At 35.7% G+C, this 18025-nt stretch overlaps 1 protein-coding gene across 6 annotated transcripts in view; it reads left to right on the forward strand.

Moving 5' to 3' along the window:
* The window catches only part of KCNT2 (potassium sodium-activated channel subfamily T member 2), a 344584-nt gene that overhangs the window by 222072 nt on the left and 104487 nt on the right, over nucleotides 1-18025 (forward strand). For all 6 annotated transcript variants that reach the window (XM_082703085.1, XM_082703087.1, XM_082703086.1 and 3 more), the window contains exon 15: nucleotides 17797-17946. In XM_082703085.1, the coding sequence (XP_082559211.1) occupies nucleotides 17797-17946 (150 nt within the window). The remainder of the gene's footprint in view (nucleotides 1-17796; nucleotides 17947-18025) is intronic.

Genomic DNA, 18025 nt, shown 5'->3' on the forward strand with positions numbered 1-18025 from the left:
TTGAGAAACAAAGTAAGTAATGTTAACATTCAATTTTAACCCATAAAATCAAGTAAATACACTAATGGAGGAAAGCAGTGAATAAATAAACAGGAAAAAAGAATAGCTCATTTCTTACGAAAGAATTCGAACTAATAAATGTGGAAGGAAAGGGAGAAATAAGAAGTCATCCCAAGGCAAACAAAGGTTGTAGACACCATCCTCCAAAGGGTGCTAGTATTAGTGGGTGAATGTTTAAGGAAAGCCAGGATCATTGTGTGGTCTCAACATGTCTGTCCATGGTATTTCATAACTATGAAAGGAAAAATTATAATTTTATAGTAAAGTAACCTGACAGACACGGTTTTAATCAAGAGACCAAGGTGAACATCACCAATAAAAAGAGATGTCAACATCATGTAATTCCTGTGATATGCTAAGAAGTACATGACTAAAAGAAGAGCATGACATAATTTCTTTGGTATTCTTAATAATATTTCCTGATTTTGAAGAAATACCTAGACACACCAAAATTGAGAACATCCTACAAAATACTGATCAGTACTCTCCCAGATGCCAAGATGGTGAAAGACAAGGAAAGCCTGAGGAAATAAATACTTATTTTTAAGCATTTTAGTCCACTTTATTTGGGAGTGATTTAGATATTTTAAATAGTATTTTGACTGGCGGAATTCTCCAAACAAAATCGTCAGGAAGTAAGTATAGCTGGAGAAAACCAAGAGCAAGGTAGGGCAATATTTTGTTTTATCTTTTTCTTTTTTTTTAAGTAAGTTTTTCACCCCAAGTATGGGGTTGGAACTCATGACCCTAAGATCAAGAGTTGCGTACTCTATCTCCTGAGCCAGTCAGGTGCCCTCATTTTGTTGCATCTTTGACCCTAAGCAGAACTACAAGGATCTGCACTAGAACGTGAGGAAGTCTTCACTGTTTCTCTGACCCCAGATGAAAATTAACCATGAGACTTCCCAGGTCTCTTATACGCCAACATCCGGGGAGTCCCTATTTTAAACACCGTGTTGAGGGAAAAGGAAAATCAAATGTCTTTTACCATCTCCAAAAAAAGGACCGAAGGGAGGGAAGCATGGACAGAGGTAGAGATGAGAAGGGTTGGAGAGTTTTTCTCCTTTATAATACTGAGCTGGTCACAGAAGGCCCAGGGAATCAGTTGCCTTTAGAAAGGAAGAGAAAGTTTCTTAAAAGTAACAGAGATTAGGGATGCCTGGGTGATGCAGTGGGTTAAGTGCTGGGCTCTTGGTTTCAGCTCAGGTCTTGATGCCAGGGTTATGAGGTGGAGTCCAGTGAGGGACTCTGTACTCAGGGCAGAGTCTCCTTCAGACTCTCTCTCCATCTCTCCCTCCCCTCTACACTTGTGTACTCTCTCTAAAAAAAGGTAACAGAGATTATAATTACCCCCTTGACTGAAAGGTAAATGGGGGGAAAAAAAAACGTGTCTGGGGTGGCAGGACAATCTCAAATGAATTACCTTTAGTTCTCTTGGAAGTTTCCCATTCCAAAACTGATAGAAGATTACATTTTGTCATCTGGTAGATCTAATGCAGTCAGTCTCTTGCCATAGGAAGCTACAAGTAAAAATAGAGTGTCCATTAAGAGGCACTTGGTTTTCCTTTAGAGTAAAACACTATTTTTTTTTTTCAGTTCTAATGTTTGATTGCTCCATTTCAAATAACTGTCACTTAGAGTATAAATCTTGAAATTTATTTGATCAAACTTTCTTAAGTCTGCACTTCTGTTTCCATTAATAGATAAATGTATATGCTTCTCAGTGCTTTCAATCGGAGTTGAGAAAATTAACAGGCTTCCCCCACCCTCCCACCCTACCTCAAGTCTCTTTCCATCCCTAATGGAACCTGGTAACTTACAGCTGCTTAGACTCCTAGGGAAAAGAAAGGAAGGTCAAAGAAAGGGCTTTGACATGTTTCCTTCCCATAGCCTTCTCTTCTTTTCTGCTATGGAATATGAATTTCACTACAACAATAAACTACACAGTAATTCTCACTTTTTCTTCTAAAATCTCCCACCTCATACTACCCTGCTCGAAAGTGCTTGGATTTTCCTGGCTATTATATTAGTTTGCTAGGGCTGCCATAACAAAGAAACGGGGTGGTTTAAATAATAAAGTTTTATTTCTCACAGTCCTGGAGGTTGGAACTCTAGTGTCAGGGTATTGGCAGGTTTGGTTTCTCCCAAGGTCTCTGTCCTAGCTTGCACATGGCAATCTTCTTCTTGGGTCCTCACGTGATCTTTCCTATGTCTCTTCTGTCTCTTATGAAGATACCAGATTGGACTAGGGCTCATAGTAACAATCTTGTTTCGACTTCACTTTATTTTTAAAGATTTATTTATTTATTTGAGAGAGAGAGAGAGAAGGTAGAGGTGGAGGGAGAGGGAGAAAGAATCTCAATCAGACTCCATGCTGAGCATGGAACCTGATGTGGGGCTTGATTTCACAGCCAAAACCATGAGTCAGATGTTCCTCTGAACAACCAAGATACCCCAACTTAATCACTTTTTTAAAAGTCTCTGTCTCTAAATATAGTCACGTTCTGAAGTGCTAGGGATTAGGACTTCAACATATGGTTTGGGGAGGGTATAAAATCCCTAACAGCTGTGGAGTTGGGGGGCACCATGGGTTTTGTTAGAACACATCTATAAGTTATGATTGTTTCCACTATTAAACAGTTCTGCTGGTTCTGTGGAAGCCTGCTTCTTTGACCATGGAGACTGAGAAAGATGGTGTTGTCTGTATACCCCAATGGTGCTTTTTCCATTTCTCCCATGACAAAACATTTTTGAAAAAGGACTACAAGATTGGAGGTCTGAATGGAGGTAATCACAAGAGAGGGAAATGATACACCTCTGAAGGTTACTTTTTTCTTTTATATAAGTGATGTGTACTGAAAATCTCCATGGAATTGCATTTTATTTGGTGTCCCTGAATTATGTTTGATTACCTGAGAAATGTATTCCTAAGTACACCTATTAAAATATCAATTGGAACAGTATTTCATTAAACATTGTTTGAGAAATTTGGATATTGCTCTCATCTGGTAATCTGCTGTTTGAAAAGCCTTAAATAGCTCATCATTCATTATCAAATTAGATTCAAATATGTCCATTTAATTTAAGGCCCTCTATACTCCAATCCTAACTTATTTTTATATCCTCATCTCCCATGATTCTCTTATATATGTCGTGTCCTCCAAATAACATGATCCTAAATATACTTTGTGGTTTCCACTTTCTACATCTTTTTAAAAATGTTGTTCCCATTGCCTTGAATTCATTTCTTCTGGCTTTCCAGAGGATTTTTTCTAAATCAAAGATCCTATCTCCTCATGAATATTTTTAAACTCCCCAATTTAAAGTGATTTTTTGTTTCTATGATCTTGTATATATATATATTTTTTAAGATTATTTATTTATTTATTTGACAGACAAAGATCACAAGTAGGCAGAGAGGCAGACAGAGAGAGAGGAGGAAGCAGGCTCTCTGCCAAACAGAGAGCCCGATGCGGGGCTCGATCCCAGGACCCTGGGACCATGACCTGAGCCGAAGGCAGAGGCTTTAACCCACTGAGCCACCCAGGCGCCCCATGATCTTGTATATATTTTAACATATTCTGCCAGAGTATGTATTTTTTAAGGGTTTTATTTATTTATTTTAGAGAGGGAGGGTGTGCCAGAGTGGGGGGAGGGGTGGGGAGGAGGGAGAAGGAGAGAGAATTTCAGGCAGACTCCATGCTTCACCCTGACATGGGGCTCAATCTCATGACCTCAAGATCATGACCTGTGCTGAAACTAGGATTTGGGTGTTTAACCAACTGAGCCATCCAGGTACCATTACGGGTTTTTTTCTTTTAATGTATTTATTTTTTCCTGCTTAGCAACCTGTAATTTCATTCAAGGTAGAAAATATTTTGTACTCATACCATCACAGCAAGGACGCTCAACAAATATTAGTTAACTAAATGAAGTGAAGAGTGCACTAAAGATGGTTCACTGAAGCCCTTGCTTCAGACTGGTTTATGAAGCATATGACTTCATCTTCTCTCCCTCTTGAGACTCTGTTGAAATGATGACAGAGAAATAAAAAATGATAAGTTCTCATTAATGAAAAAGAAGTGAAGGACCTAAGAGATTTCAGTCAATTTCTGGGAGATGGAAAAAGGAATTTTTCTGTTGACACCTTCCTGTGATGTTCAGAGGGTGATGCAGCAGGACAAAATATCCCCCAGTGAGGATCTGGGGTGCAGATTTCTAGAAAAAGAAATCAAATTTTAATTGAATTTCTGAATACTAAACAAGTTACCCTTGTTCCATCTTCCATTCCCTGCAGTTAAGTTTAGTCAGACATTTACTGCTGGGAAAAATCTGTTTTTTCCTAAACACACTTGAAGAAAATGCCTAAAGTGTATGCTAGGAGATAGTTTGGAGTTGGGGTTCAGTGTTCCATAACTGGGCATTTGGTGGCTCCAGACAAAATAGCGTGATCCCTTTTTACTCAGTAAGGGTGTAACCTGCCGCTTAAAACATTTACAGACAAAGGAATCCATTTAATATGCTTGTATCTCATACTCAGAATTTTGAACTATGGCTCTTGTCATTCGCTAAGTATCAGCATGCAGCATGAAATGAAGTAAATAAATCCAACCAGATGGAAACAACTATCTCTATACTCACTGGAATTGGTTTGGATCTATAGGGAAGGTTGGTTTTATGCTCACTAGTAAAAAAAAAAAAAAAAAAAAAAAATCACATTTGAAAATAGAATTGAATGTATTTTTTGAAACCTCAGCAAGTGAGTAAATATTTTAAATATATTTTTGAAAGAGAAGGGTAAATGATAGTTTCGAAGAATATTAAAGAATTATACAAGAGTGATGATGGCTGTTGAATAAAATGCTGAGGAAATATTTTTTATTTGTAGAGTCTTACATTTTCAGAAACTTTAACTTAGATTTCTGTTGATTATATTTCTGGAGGATCTTCTCTTTTCTTTAATAATAAGAAAAAAGCCATAATAAATAAATACACAAATCTAGAATAGCTTAACATTATTATAATTATTATTCTAGATTTAGGAAGAACAGGAGTTATGGTGTAGAAATAGAAAGTAAACAAGACCTTTTGAAATTGACAATGCTGAAATTAAAATTTAATAAAATTCAATAGCAAAAAAAAAAAAAAAAAGAAGAAGAAAGAAAGAAAGAAAAAAGAAACCTGATTAAAATACTAGCAGAGGATCTGAATGGATATTTTTCAAATAAGACATATAGATGGTCTACAGGCATGGAAGAATGCTCACCACCACTAATCATCAAGGAAATAAAAATAAACCACAGCGAGAATTCCTCCTCACACCTGTTATAATGGCTATTATCAAAAAGATGAGAAGTCACAGCTGTTGGCAAGGATGTGGAGAAAAGGGAATCCTTGTATACTGAAGATGGTAATGTAAACTGGTGCAGCCACTATGAAAAACAGTATGGAAGTTCCTAAAAAATTAAAAATGAACTACTATATGATTCAACAATTCCACTTCTTGGTATTTATTTAAAGGAAATGAAAACACTAAGCGAAATGCTATTCATATCCCCATGTTCACTGCAGCATTATTTACAATAGCCAGGATATAGAAACAACATAAGTGTCCATCGATAGATGAAAGGATAAATAAGTTGTAGTATGTACACACGCACACAATGGAATACTATTTAGCCATAAGAAAGAATGAAATCTTGCCATTTGCAGCAAGGGTGGAAGTTGAGGGCATTGCCCTAAGTGGAATAAATCAGACAGAAGAAGGCAAATATCATATGATCTCACTTATATATGGAATTTCAACAAAACAAGACAAAACAAAACAGAAAGTCAAGCTCATAGATACAGAGAACAGGTTGGTAGTTGTCATGGTGGAGGACGAAGAGTGGGCAAATGTGTGAAAGGGGTCAAAGATGCAAACTCACAGTTATAAAATAAATGTCATGGGGATGTAACATACGGCATAGTGACTATAGTTAAAAATACTCTATTGCATATTTGAAAATTGCTGAGAGTAGATCTTAGAAGTCCTCATCCCAAGGGGAAAAAATCAGAACTATGCATGAGGATGCATACCAGACTTTTTGTGGTAATCATAGTGCAACATACACACATATAATATCATTAGGTTGTATACCAAAATCTAGTATGTTATATGTCAGTTATACCTCAATAAGGATTTTTTTTTAAGTTTTGAAAGATAATATCAGAAATCCTGAAGATTACAGATAAAAGTGCAGAGATAGAATATGTAAAAAGTAGGACTTGCAGTGCAAGAGATCAATCCAAGAGAAATAATGTCTGATGTAGTGGGAGTTCCAGAGAACATAGAGAAAGTAGAATATAAGAAATTATAACAGAAAAGGGGATTCAAATCTTTAAATTGACAGGGTCTCTTGCTTGTAAACAATAATGATTGAAAAAGAATTATACCTAGATGCATAACATTGCCAGCTTACAAAATGATAGTGATAAAGAAAAATTTCTTAAAACTTGTGCCAAAGGGGGAAAAAATCAGTATTGACTTGGATTCTTAAGTTTAGACAAAAGTATCCACTTAACAAGTTTAATCTTAAAGAGATTATGAAGGAATATCGATAACTCAGAGCAAGAAAGTTAGCCTCTATCTAGACTAAACTACCATGAACAATTTCCACTGCCACACCACATGACGAACCAGATAAAAACCTCAGAACCATTCCACCTCTGCAACAAAATAGATGCCACTTGCCTACCTGTTTCTTCATTTAACTCACTTTCAAAGTAACCATAAGTCTGAGGTTGCAAACCTAATGACCAATGGACCAAATTATGCAGGTGGACACTCCCCTTTTTCTCACATCTGCCCTGATTCCCATATTTACATTACAAAGCTTGCTCTGTGGACAGGGCAGTTACAGAACTCTGTAAACTCTGAAAGAAGAATTCCAAAAACGTATTAATCATGGCAGTATGATGATATGAACAGCACCTGTGGGCAATCTGTTGTGAGATCATTCTTTCCTCTCATACTTCAGAGAAGGCAGTTAGTAATAGAGAATGCGTACCATGATATAAAGTTTGGTAACGTTGTCATTAAGAAATACTCAAAACTCTACCTTAAGCTGAAGATTTGGAAGTTGTTTTTTTTTTTTGTTTTTTTTTTTTTTTGGTATGTGTGTCAAAATTTAAGGTTTGCATGAAATAACATGCTAAAAATAGCGCTGAATAGGGTTAAAATAACATTACATTTTTGCCATTAATTCATTTCATAAATAATAATCACATGCATCCACACAGTATAAGGCACTGAGTTTAGAAGTTTGGGACATGGAAAACATGAACGTATTCCAGTCACAAAAGACTAATACTCAATATAGGGAAGGACACAGTGAAAATATGACTTATATATGGATTTGGAACATATTTTAAGTTTCACCTAGTAGATTTATTTTTTTAGTAAAATACCTTTTGCCTATGGTAAGATTAGCTTGCATACCTTGAGAATAAACCAAATGACAACATGGGAGACAGTAAACAAATCTAGTTACAAATAATAGTTAAAGGGCAAAAAAATACTCAAATGATAAAATGTAAATAACAATAATTGGAGCTTCTATAACTCCTTTATTCCAAAATAGTAATATTTATGGCACATAACTTTCCTGGGAAGTTCACAGTGGTGTTCTAAACTAAAGGGATAGAGTAGTGCTGTATGAACCGTACAGGGGCACAAAGCACTTGAACCAAAGCTAAATGTATGGTCTTCAGTAAGCAAGCAGGCTGTGTTCTGAGAAAGAGAGAAAAGGGTAAGCACATTTTAGGTATGAATTTTTATTAATGCTAAAGTAGAACAGTCTAAAAATCAGTGGGCTATGGTTTACCTAACAGTGGAGTCAAAGAGCTGAGAATGACGTTCATTATGACAGACGAATTTACTTTTTCACCTGACAGTTTCAAAAGTCGATGAACAATCTTGGGTCACCAGGGAGGTGCAGTTGTTAAGCATCCCACTGTTGGTTTCAGATGGGGTCATGATCTTAGGGTCATGGGGCTGTGGGATCAAGGTCCTGCGTCAGGCTCCACTCACAGTGCATAATTGACCCGAGAGACCCCGTCTCCGGCTGCCCCATCATCACCCCTCCCCTGTCTCTCTCTCTCATCCTCACTCTCTTTCAAGTAAAATAAATCTTTTTTTTTTTTTAAAGGTAGGTGATAAAGGTGATAAATCTTTACAGAATTTTTTGGTATGTGATAATTAGACAGTTCTTTAATTAAATGAGCACTTTGGAAAATTACACTGGAGTTTTTGAAAGACAAACTAACTTTAAGAAGAGTGAATTTGGGCCACCTTCAAGTACATACCGTGTTTCAGATTTAACAGTTGAGCTCTATTTCATTTCTTCATGACATAGATTCCCTTCAAAAAGTGTTCCTTGTTTAAGTTCACTATTAATTATGTTTGGAAGCTATATGGCATTTTTCCTTTTTTTTTTCCACTTCAGCAATTTTTTCTTCTCCTGAGAGTGGCAAACAGCTTTCCAGTTCCATCTAGCGGTAGAAAATTGATTAGCATACACTATCTTGATTTAATCTTAGAACTCAGATTTTTGTTTTGATGTCTGATGACATGAAAAGCTGGGAAATTCTGCTGTTCAAGAGTAGGAATGCATAAGCCTCTTCCTAGTAGACTGAGGCATCTTAATCTTGTGTATTTTTACTTCTTCTATCTAGAGATCTTGAATACTTCTCTTCCTAGATAAGATAACCATACTTGTATGTCAGAGGACTAGCAAGAATAAATGTTCATCAGAGTTGTGTTAGCTATTTCTTTTGTAAACTCCCTTTTTACAAGCTTCTGTATACTCCACTATACCTTCTCCACCCATAAATTACGTTTCCAGGGACACAGCCTACAATTTGTCAGAATCATTTCTTTGGCCTACAATGTTACCTGTAGATTCCTGACATTGATAAAAAAGGCAAAACTGTAATGTCATTTAAATAATTTGATTTTTAAATAATGTAACAGTTTGGGACCATTATGAATTAATGCAATTCATGTGTGTTTGCAGAAAAACACCCTATAAAGAATATAAACAACTATGTGCAATCAAGCAGACATTAAATTGGAGAAACACAAGTGTACAGAATTAAAGAGTGTATTAATTTTAATTATATTTAAACATTTGAGTTTTAAATCTACTTTTAATCAATATAATGAGGTAGTAAATATGTAATCTCCTTTAAAATGAAGCATTAATAAGGAAATTTTATTTTATTTAACATTTCAAGTATAAATCTAGATGAAATCCTTTTCCTAAGGCAAAAACTTCCACCTAGATATATGTAAAGTCTTCTATTGCACAGCAAAGAATGGATTTTATATCAAAAATCCCTGTGACAAGATGCTGTTTACTCTCACTGATGTGAAGATGATTTAGTTTGATAATAAAAATAATTATATAAAAACAACTAATTTGTCAACCTGTGTCAGTGTTGGCAAATCTGAAACTGATCATTTACTGTATATTTAACTACATTATTCAGGATTGAAGAGAACAAAATATACCAGCAAAACTAAATCCAGTGATTAAAATGCAGAGGTGTTTAAGACAACAAACACAATATTTTAAAAGAGGTAGATTCCTACTAATGATTACATTTCATAACCTTGAAGGCAGTGCTTCATAATACCAAGCTTACTCTTGAGTTTACCTGTAGTTTGATGGCATCCTTTTATGCATACAGAAAATATAAAAATAAAATCAAATTTTATTTTCTAGAAGTTATTAGTATGAGTTTTCAAAAAAATAAAAACATTGTCCATCTTTACAAAAAATAGGAATTTGTCAGTAGAATAAGGTTTTACGCTGTTTTTGTTTGTATCTTGTTTTGTTTTCCAAACACTTTTTTAAAAAGATTTATTTATTTATTTATTTATTTATTTATTTACTTAAGGGTGACAGAGAGCTCACTCCCGCCAGTGTGAATGGGAGCAGGGGCAGAGAGAAAGAATCTCAAATAGACTCCCTGCTGAGCATGAAGCCCAGTCGGGGACAGGATCTTACCTTGACCTGAGCCAAAAAGAAGTCAGCAGCTCAACCAACGGAGCCACCCAGGCTCCCATTATTTTGTTTTTTCAACGTAAGCTATATTACCGAGCAGAATAGTTGAGCACATTACTGAATGAGAAAGAGAGCATGTACTGTAATACGATTTCAACTTACTTTATCTGGAACAGGAAATTCCAGTTAAACCCTTTTTTATTCCTCCCTCTGTGAAAATCCGATATGGGGAAACTTTAAAAAAAAAAACAAAATTATGTAAGATTCCTTTACTGTATTCAGAGGCCTGTATTAAAATACATTTCTGCAAAGAGCAGACCCAAGTACTTGCTCACTATCAGTCCTCCTTCCGCTCAGTTGATAGTGTTGAAACACAGGAAATTGGTATGTGAGTTAATTTGCTTTCTGGCAATAAAAACCCATTTTCCTTGAAGGTGTAATCACAGATTAATGAGGAATGTGCTATTTGCATTTAAAAGAAAAATAAAATCAGTTGTCAAAATTGATTTATGCACCATCAGGAAATTAACTGGAACAAATGATATTTCTAACTTGGGTAAAATAAACAGAATAGAACAAACATACTTTTTTTCAACCAATATTTATTATACTGAGAGGGACTTTTCATGTCCCAGAATTGGTGACTGTAACTCATAATTGAGGACAAAGAATTATAACTCATAATTGAGGACAAAGTATCCCATTGTCCATTCTCTTCAACTTACCATAGAAAGAGAAGATCAGAGAGGGGAATGGATAGAATAACACAGTGCTCTTGTACCTGCTCCCAGGTATGTGAAAGGAAGTACAAAAGAATCAGCTATTACTCATGGAGAATAGGAATTTCTGCAGGAAGTGGGAACTAGCATCTTGTTCCCTAGTTAGACATTTGCTTATGTAGTTTGTTGTGATTCTTTGAACATGAGGAAAAAAGAATTAGAGTAAAATGGTAGAGCTAGAAAGCAGCCTTCAATCCCACACATGGGTTTTCCTCAGCACAACTGATAGCTTAAAAAGACTTGAGCCATATTTCTGGTACCCCATCTAAGTGTGTTGGCCACAAGGTGAGGAAGCTCAAAAAGCTAGACTATAGGATGTACCACCAGGAAATAAGATGAGGGTAAGTGGAAGAGAGTTTCTTACTTATCGGTGATCGTATACCAAGGCTCACCCCATACTCCACATAAAGGGGATTCACGTGTGCCTACAAGATCCCTTCACAGAGGAACAGTGATGGCCAGTTAGAGTTACTTTGAAGATCAGCAACATCCCAGGGAGAATAAGTCGGAGTTTCAAATTGGGTTAGAACTGAGCTTTTTAATAACGGAACTTGATTTGAAAGAAAGGGACCTGTCCATGATCCCAGGGTCCTGGGATCAAGTCCCACATTGGGCTCTCTGCTCAGCAGGGAGCCTGCTTCTTCCTCTCTCTCTTTCAGCCTGCCTCTCTGCCTATTTGTGATCTCTGTCTGTCAAATAAATAAATAAAATCTTTAAAAAAGAAAGAAAAAAAAAAAAGGGACCTGCCCAAGACGTTATTATAGGACAGAAATGGGGCATTTGAAAGGACATGATTAAAGCCTATAAGCTCTTGAAGAATTTGATGTGGTGTTTATAATTTATTTAACTAGATTTTTTTCCCCCTTTCTCTTAAGTAATCATCTTCCCTTCCACTTCCCTTTTTAAAACATTTTTCCCCCCCTCACTTAGACATTTCTTTAGGGTTTAAAATTTGTACACAAGCTTTGTTTCCTTATAAGTTGCCCAATCAAAGTTTTTCCAAGGCTCCCATGACTATGGTTTTGGGTGCATGAATTCTACAGCATGTCCCTTTATTGACGGAATAGTCAACTCAGAGAGGTTCTTTAAAGTATCAAGCATACACTGATATTCTATAATCCATGTATTATCTTGATAGAATATTTTGTTTTCATATTCCTATCATTGTTTTCTTTTTTTTTCTACTAATACCTCTATAAAAAACTGGAGCCATCAATTATTTTGAAAATGAAGGTGGACATAAACCTGTCTAGAAAGGACTGATTATCATTGAGTTTTCAATAAAAATGGTAGAGCAGCCTTAAAAGGGTATGAAATAAACTAGACTGTACTATTTTATAGGTTGGAGTATACTTTGAGGTTGACAGTAAATGCATAAGCCAATTATTTTCCCTAAAAGTTTGATTAAACACATCTTAAATCTTCATTAAATGGCTCTTTGTAATTTTCACTAAGCTTCCCATTCTGTGCTTTTTTTGTCCCTAATATCTTTTTGTTTTTTCACTGCTGCTGAGGTTAAATTTATTTCATGTCCATTAGCAATTGGGGAACTCAGTGATTTTTTTTTTTTTTCCAAATTCTAATGACAAATTCATCATAGGGAAAGTAATTGTTTCAACCTAAAAAATGATTCTGGTGAAGGAGACAGGTATTATGTAATTAGGAAAGCTGAACATTTAGCAATTAAGCATGAAGAACATTGTTAGATTTTTCTTTGTCTATTTAACCATTTATTAAGCACTTACTCTGTGCCAGAATGGATGTCAGGGTCTCAAAAATATAGCTGTAAACAAGACGTGATCCCTTTCCTCATGTGGCTTATTTCACATGGAAAGCAAGACATTAAGGAGTAATTAATACAATTTAGTGTTATAGTATCATGAAAAAAGTACAGCCCGGCAAAGCTGAAAAAGTAATAAGTAAGCTGTAGGTCAAAGAATTGTCAAGTGTAGGAGATAGAAGGAACAACATTGTGAAAAGGCCAAAGGCTGAGAAAGAGTTTCTTGTTCAGGGTACATTAAGGAGTGCCCCTGGCTGGAGCTTACAAGAGAAAGAAGGCAAATGTAACAGAAGAAATTTGAAAGGCATAGCATAGGTCAGAAGGGCTTTGTAATGATGATAAAAAAGTTCACCTTTTTAAAATGGAAGAAAGAAGTCCTTTAAACATTTTCAACAGGAGAGTGACATGAACTGATCTTAAAGATTTTGAAATTCACTCTTATGACAGCACCATAAATTGATTTGTAATGGCCAATACTGGAGGCAAGGAGGCAAAAAGATGGTTCAGGACTATTTGAAGAGTGTGAGAATTGATGGGAAAAGGGACAGAGTCACTTAGATGTGGAATTGAAAATATTTTCTTGCATAAGAAGTTTAGAAATAATTTTTTTAATTTACGTAATTGTTTTCCTCCTTTAAAAAATAATCTTGAGTTAATTCTGCCTAGAAACATAAAGTGAGATAAGAGGAAGAGAAAATTTAGGTAGAAATTAATTTTATCTTAAGTTGAAGACAAATAAAAGTCTTTTTTTTTACACATCTATAGGCTATAATATGCCCTTTTAAAAAACAGACATAACTGGCATGTAACATTACATTAGTTTTAGGCATACACTTTAATAATTCTACATGTTCTATATATACAATTTTTTAGAAAGATTTTATTTTTTTGTCAGAGAGAGAGAAAGAACGCACAAGCAGGAGGAGCAGGAGAAGAGTAGGCAGAGGGAGAAGCAAGCTCCCCAGTGAGCAAGGAGATGCAGATGCAGAACTTGATCCTAGGACCCTGGGATCATAACCTGAGCAGAAGGCAGCAGGTTAACCTGCTGAGCCACCCAAGAGCCCTGTAGGATTTTTTATATATATACTGAGAGAGAAAGAAATGATCGTGACAATTACTCCATCCATTCACCACACATACTTATAATTTTTTTTCTTGTAAGCAGAACTTTTAAGATTTACTCTCTTAGTAGCTTTCAAACATATAACACAGTATGATTGACTGTAGTCACCATGCTGTGCGCTATATTCCCAGGAGTTATTTATTTTACAACTTAAAGTTTGTACTTTTGGTTCACTTTCCCCCATTTCACCCACCTCCCACCTCTGGCAACCACTAGTCTGTTCTCTGAATCTCTAAGTTCATTTTTTTTGTTTCTGTTTTTATAGATTCTCCATATAAGTGAGATCATATGGTATTTGTCTTGGTCTGACTTATTTCACTGAACTAATATCCTCAAGGTCCATCCATGTTGTCACAAATGACAGGACTTCCTTTTTTATACCTGAACGGGAATTCATTATATATATCTGTGCCACATTTTCTTTATTCATTCATCCATCTATGAATACTTCAGTTGTTTCGATGTCTTTGTTAATGTAAACAGTGCTGCAATGATCATGAGATGCAGGTATCTTTTGGATATATGCTAATACCATTGTATATTAGCACATATTACATTCTGTATAATAAGAAATATTTCATTCATTTGCATGTGATAAAAATATTATCATAGACAGGTACCTAGCATTTCAGATGTAAAAAATAAACACTCCAAATGTTTCTGAAGCCCACACAAACTATCTCTGATTGACTTTTTTTTCTTTCTAGGACCTAGTAGGCTACAATGACAAATCCAAAATCACTTCTTTGATTTTAACATTTTTATGTTTGCGATTTCTTCATGATGTTTTATAAGCAGTATTCCTTGCATTTTCGCTGTTATCTGTGTGGATTTTATTTATCCAACCATATTTCTGATGGACTCAGATACATAAGATTTTTGTAACTTTTTTCTCTTCCCTTAGCAATCCTTTCTGGTCTACATTCAGGACCAAGTCTAGTCTGGTCCAAGCTATCATCGTCTCTATCATGATGACCTCCTTATTGGTCATTACCCTTTCTTTGGTTTCTGAGTCAGCACCATGACCCAGGGGGATTTTTGTAAACTTTAAGTCAGAATCTTTTGCACCCATCTTTGAATTCCTCCAGTGACTGCCAAATCATCTCAAGTATAGGTCAGAGTCATTGTAAACATTTATAAATATCTATGTGACCCCTCTCCCTGCCCTGCTATCTCTCTGGACTCATTTTTTTCTCCTCCCTCAGCTCCAGCTAAACTGGTCTCTTTGCTTTTCCTTAGCTATATATATCAGTCATTCCTCTGCCTCAGGAAAATGCTTGTGGCTGCTTCTGCCTGGACCACTATTCTCCTAGGTACCCATGTGGTTGCCATTCCAGAACTCTTGAAGATTTTTACTCAAATGTTGACCTCTCAGTGATGCCTTCCTCAACCATACCATTTATATTCCATTTCTCCTAGAATGACTCCTAGAAGTCATTTTTCTCTCTAATTTTTCTCCCAGTCTCTCATCACTTCTAACACATAACACAGTTGGCTTCTTTGGTTTATTGTCAGTCTTCCTTCACTAAAGGCTCCAAACAAGAAAACATTTTTGTCTTGTGTGTTGCAAGTTCTGCTATAACTTTTAATTTTAGAACTGTGCCTGATACAACCTAAGAGCTTGATGAATATTTCATGTATGGATTAGTAAGTGGGAACTGGACATAGCTATTAGTATTAAATGACATTCCTATGTTCACACATTTCTCAAACAATTAACATGAGCTACAAAGGAGAAAATTTGGGTTATTTACAATTAGCAGAAACCTAGAGATTCTTGCTCACCTATCTGGGATATTTGAAGAGAGCATAAAGAGGTCTTCTGGGGGTACAAGTGTAAAATAGCATGAGAACAAGCAAATGATTTAGGAAAATCCATCTGAAATGTCTTTGTCTAACCCTCCTTTTCTGTTCCCTTCCAAGTTACAACATTGTATTTCCACCTCAGCCCCTGGACTTAGATTTATGATTTTCTTTAATAGCTTTTAGGACCCTTGTGTGACACGGATTTGACTCCATGCTACCTTTTGGATTTTGAACAAACAGTGATGAATTACTGGCACCTTCTCTTACATTTCCAGCACTTTAAAAGGATTCTATCTATGCCAATTATCATCTTGCCAAGTAGACTATGGAACATAACAAAGATAATTTTATTTTTGTTTGCCAAAGGGAATGTTTTCTCCACAAGGAAAAATTATTCTTAGGAAGCAGTAGTTAGGTTTAGGCAGATGCAGTCAATGGTCAGAAGTGGTCTGCTTTATTTTATTTTCCTATTTCCAAAAACACATTAATATTAAAGAAAAAAGAGTAAAGGTTTTAAGAGCATTAGTGTAGGTTGACTGGACATGTTGAAATTGGCTCCAAAATTTAGCAGTGAGGAAGGTGTAACAGCAAAATAGTGGAAGCTAACATTTACTGAGTGATTACTATGATCCCAATTATCTGCTGAGTGATTTGTTTGTATTACTTTATTTTATCTAACCCAGTGATGTTGGGGCTATTTTTCACAGAAGAGGTAGAGAATCACTCAGAGGTTACTGAACAACCCAAGATTACAGAATTAAGGTTCAGAGCAGGTGATCAGTCTTCAGGGTCTGAACTCTTAACTCTTTTTTTTTTTTTTTTAAGGTTTATTTATTTATTTCAGAGAGAGAAGGAAGAGCACACGCATGTGAGATGGGGGGAGGGAAAGTGGGAGAGGGAGAGAATCTCACGCAAAACTGCCTCCCAACCCCCAGCACAGAACTTGAGGCAGGGCTCAAGGCAGGGCTCAAGATCATGACCAGAGCTGAAATCAAAAGTTGGATGTTCAACTGAGCCATCCAGGCATCCCATGGGCTCTTGACTCTTAATTGACTCTAAAGCACAATTAAGAAACAATGAAGTAAAGTGAAGCATACTTCGAAAATATATGATTTTTTAAAAACTTATTGACTCTGAAAATATTAATGTATTATCTCTAATAATTCTTTAGATAAAACTCAGATTTTATTTTATTTTTATTTTTTAGAATATTTTTATTTATTTATTTGACAGACAGAGATCACAAGTAGGCAGAAAGGCAGGCAGAGAGAGAGGAAGGGAAGCAGGCTCCCTGTCGAGCAGAGAGCCCGATGTGGGGCTTGATCCCAGGACCCTGTGATCATGATCTGAGCTGAAGGCAGAGGCTTTAACCCACTGAGCCACCCAGGTCCCCCTAAAACTCAGATTTTAAAATGTTTTTTTCAACCCTAAATATGTTAGATATGGTTTGTTATCTGCTTTTATCAATTCAGAATATGTAAACATTAGATGAAATATTTTGATATTTATATATTTATCACTTGCCTTCTTAAAGTGCATTTTTTGTATTTATAGACTCCATAAATTTATTCAGAAAAGTGAAATTTACTATAAAAAATGGGAAAGAAGAGCTCTTGTATATTCACAATATGTTTTTTATAGGTTGACTTTTTTATTTATATCCAAGGCCACTGAGCAGAACATTCTAGAAAATACAAACTGTACTTTCTGTGATAACATAAGTTGACATTGTACACTTATAAATACAAAGCAAAATCTGGTTACCTGGTTACCTACCAGGGCCAAGCAAGTATTATAAATGAGATGAAGTGGGCCATATTATTTAGACTATAAAACAAGGGTAAAAACAGGATGTGCATAACAGGATATACATAAAGAGAAATTAAAATGAAATTCTATATCTTATTGCCGCATAGTCAGGATAAATCCTTCATTAACTGGATTGTGAAGAACTACTTTCTAGGAATCTGCTGTCTTTCAAACTTACATGTTGTGTTAGTTTCAAAATTTCTGTGGTAACTCTTTGTGAGTATTTGTAAGTAATATCATCATTTAGAGCATCACACATAGACTTCTTTGAACCGTGCTTACCAGTTCCTCCTGTAGAGAAACCAGATTAGGTGTGAAAACTGTCTTTTTAACCACATTCACTGTGTCTTGCTCTTTGTGTATGTGTATGTGTGTGTGCTTTTGTTGCAGAGAAGGCCAGCAATCCCCAGAGCAGTGGCAGAAGATATATGGCAGATGCTCTGGCAATGAAGTCTACCACATTGTTTTGGAAGAAAGTACATTTTTTGCTGAATACGAAGGGAAGAGTTTTACATATGCGTCTTTTCATGCACACAAAAAGTACGTCTCTGCTTCCAAAGTGGACTTAAAATATAAATCAACCGTACCCTTTAAGTACAGTTTTCTAAAATACAGCCCA

This window comes from Mustela nivalis (assembly GCF_964662115.1).
Source record: "Mustela nivalis genome assembly, chromosome: 16".
Taxonomy (NCBI): domain Eukaryota; kingdom Metazoa; phylum Chordata; class Mammalia; order Carnivora; family Mustelidae; genus Mustela; species Mustela nivalis.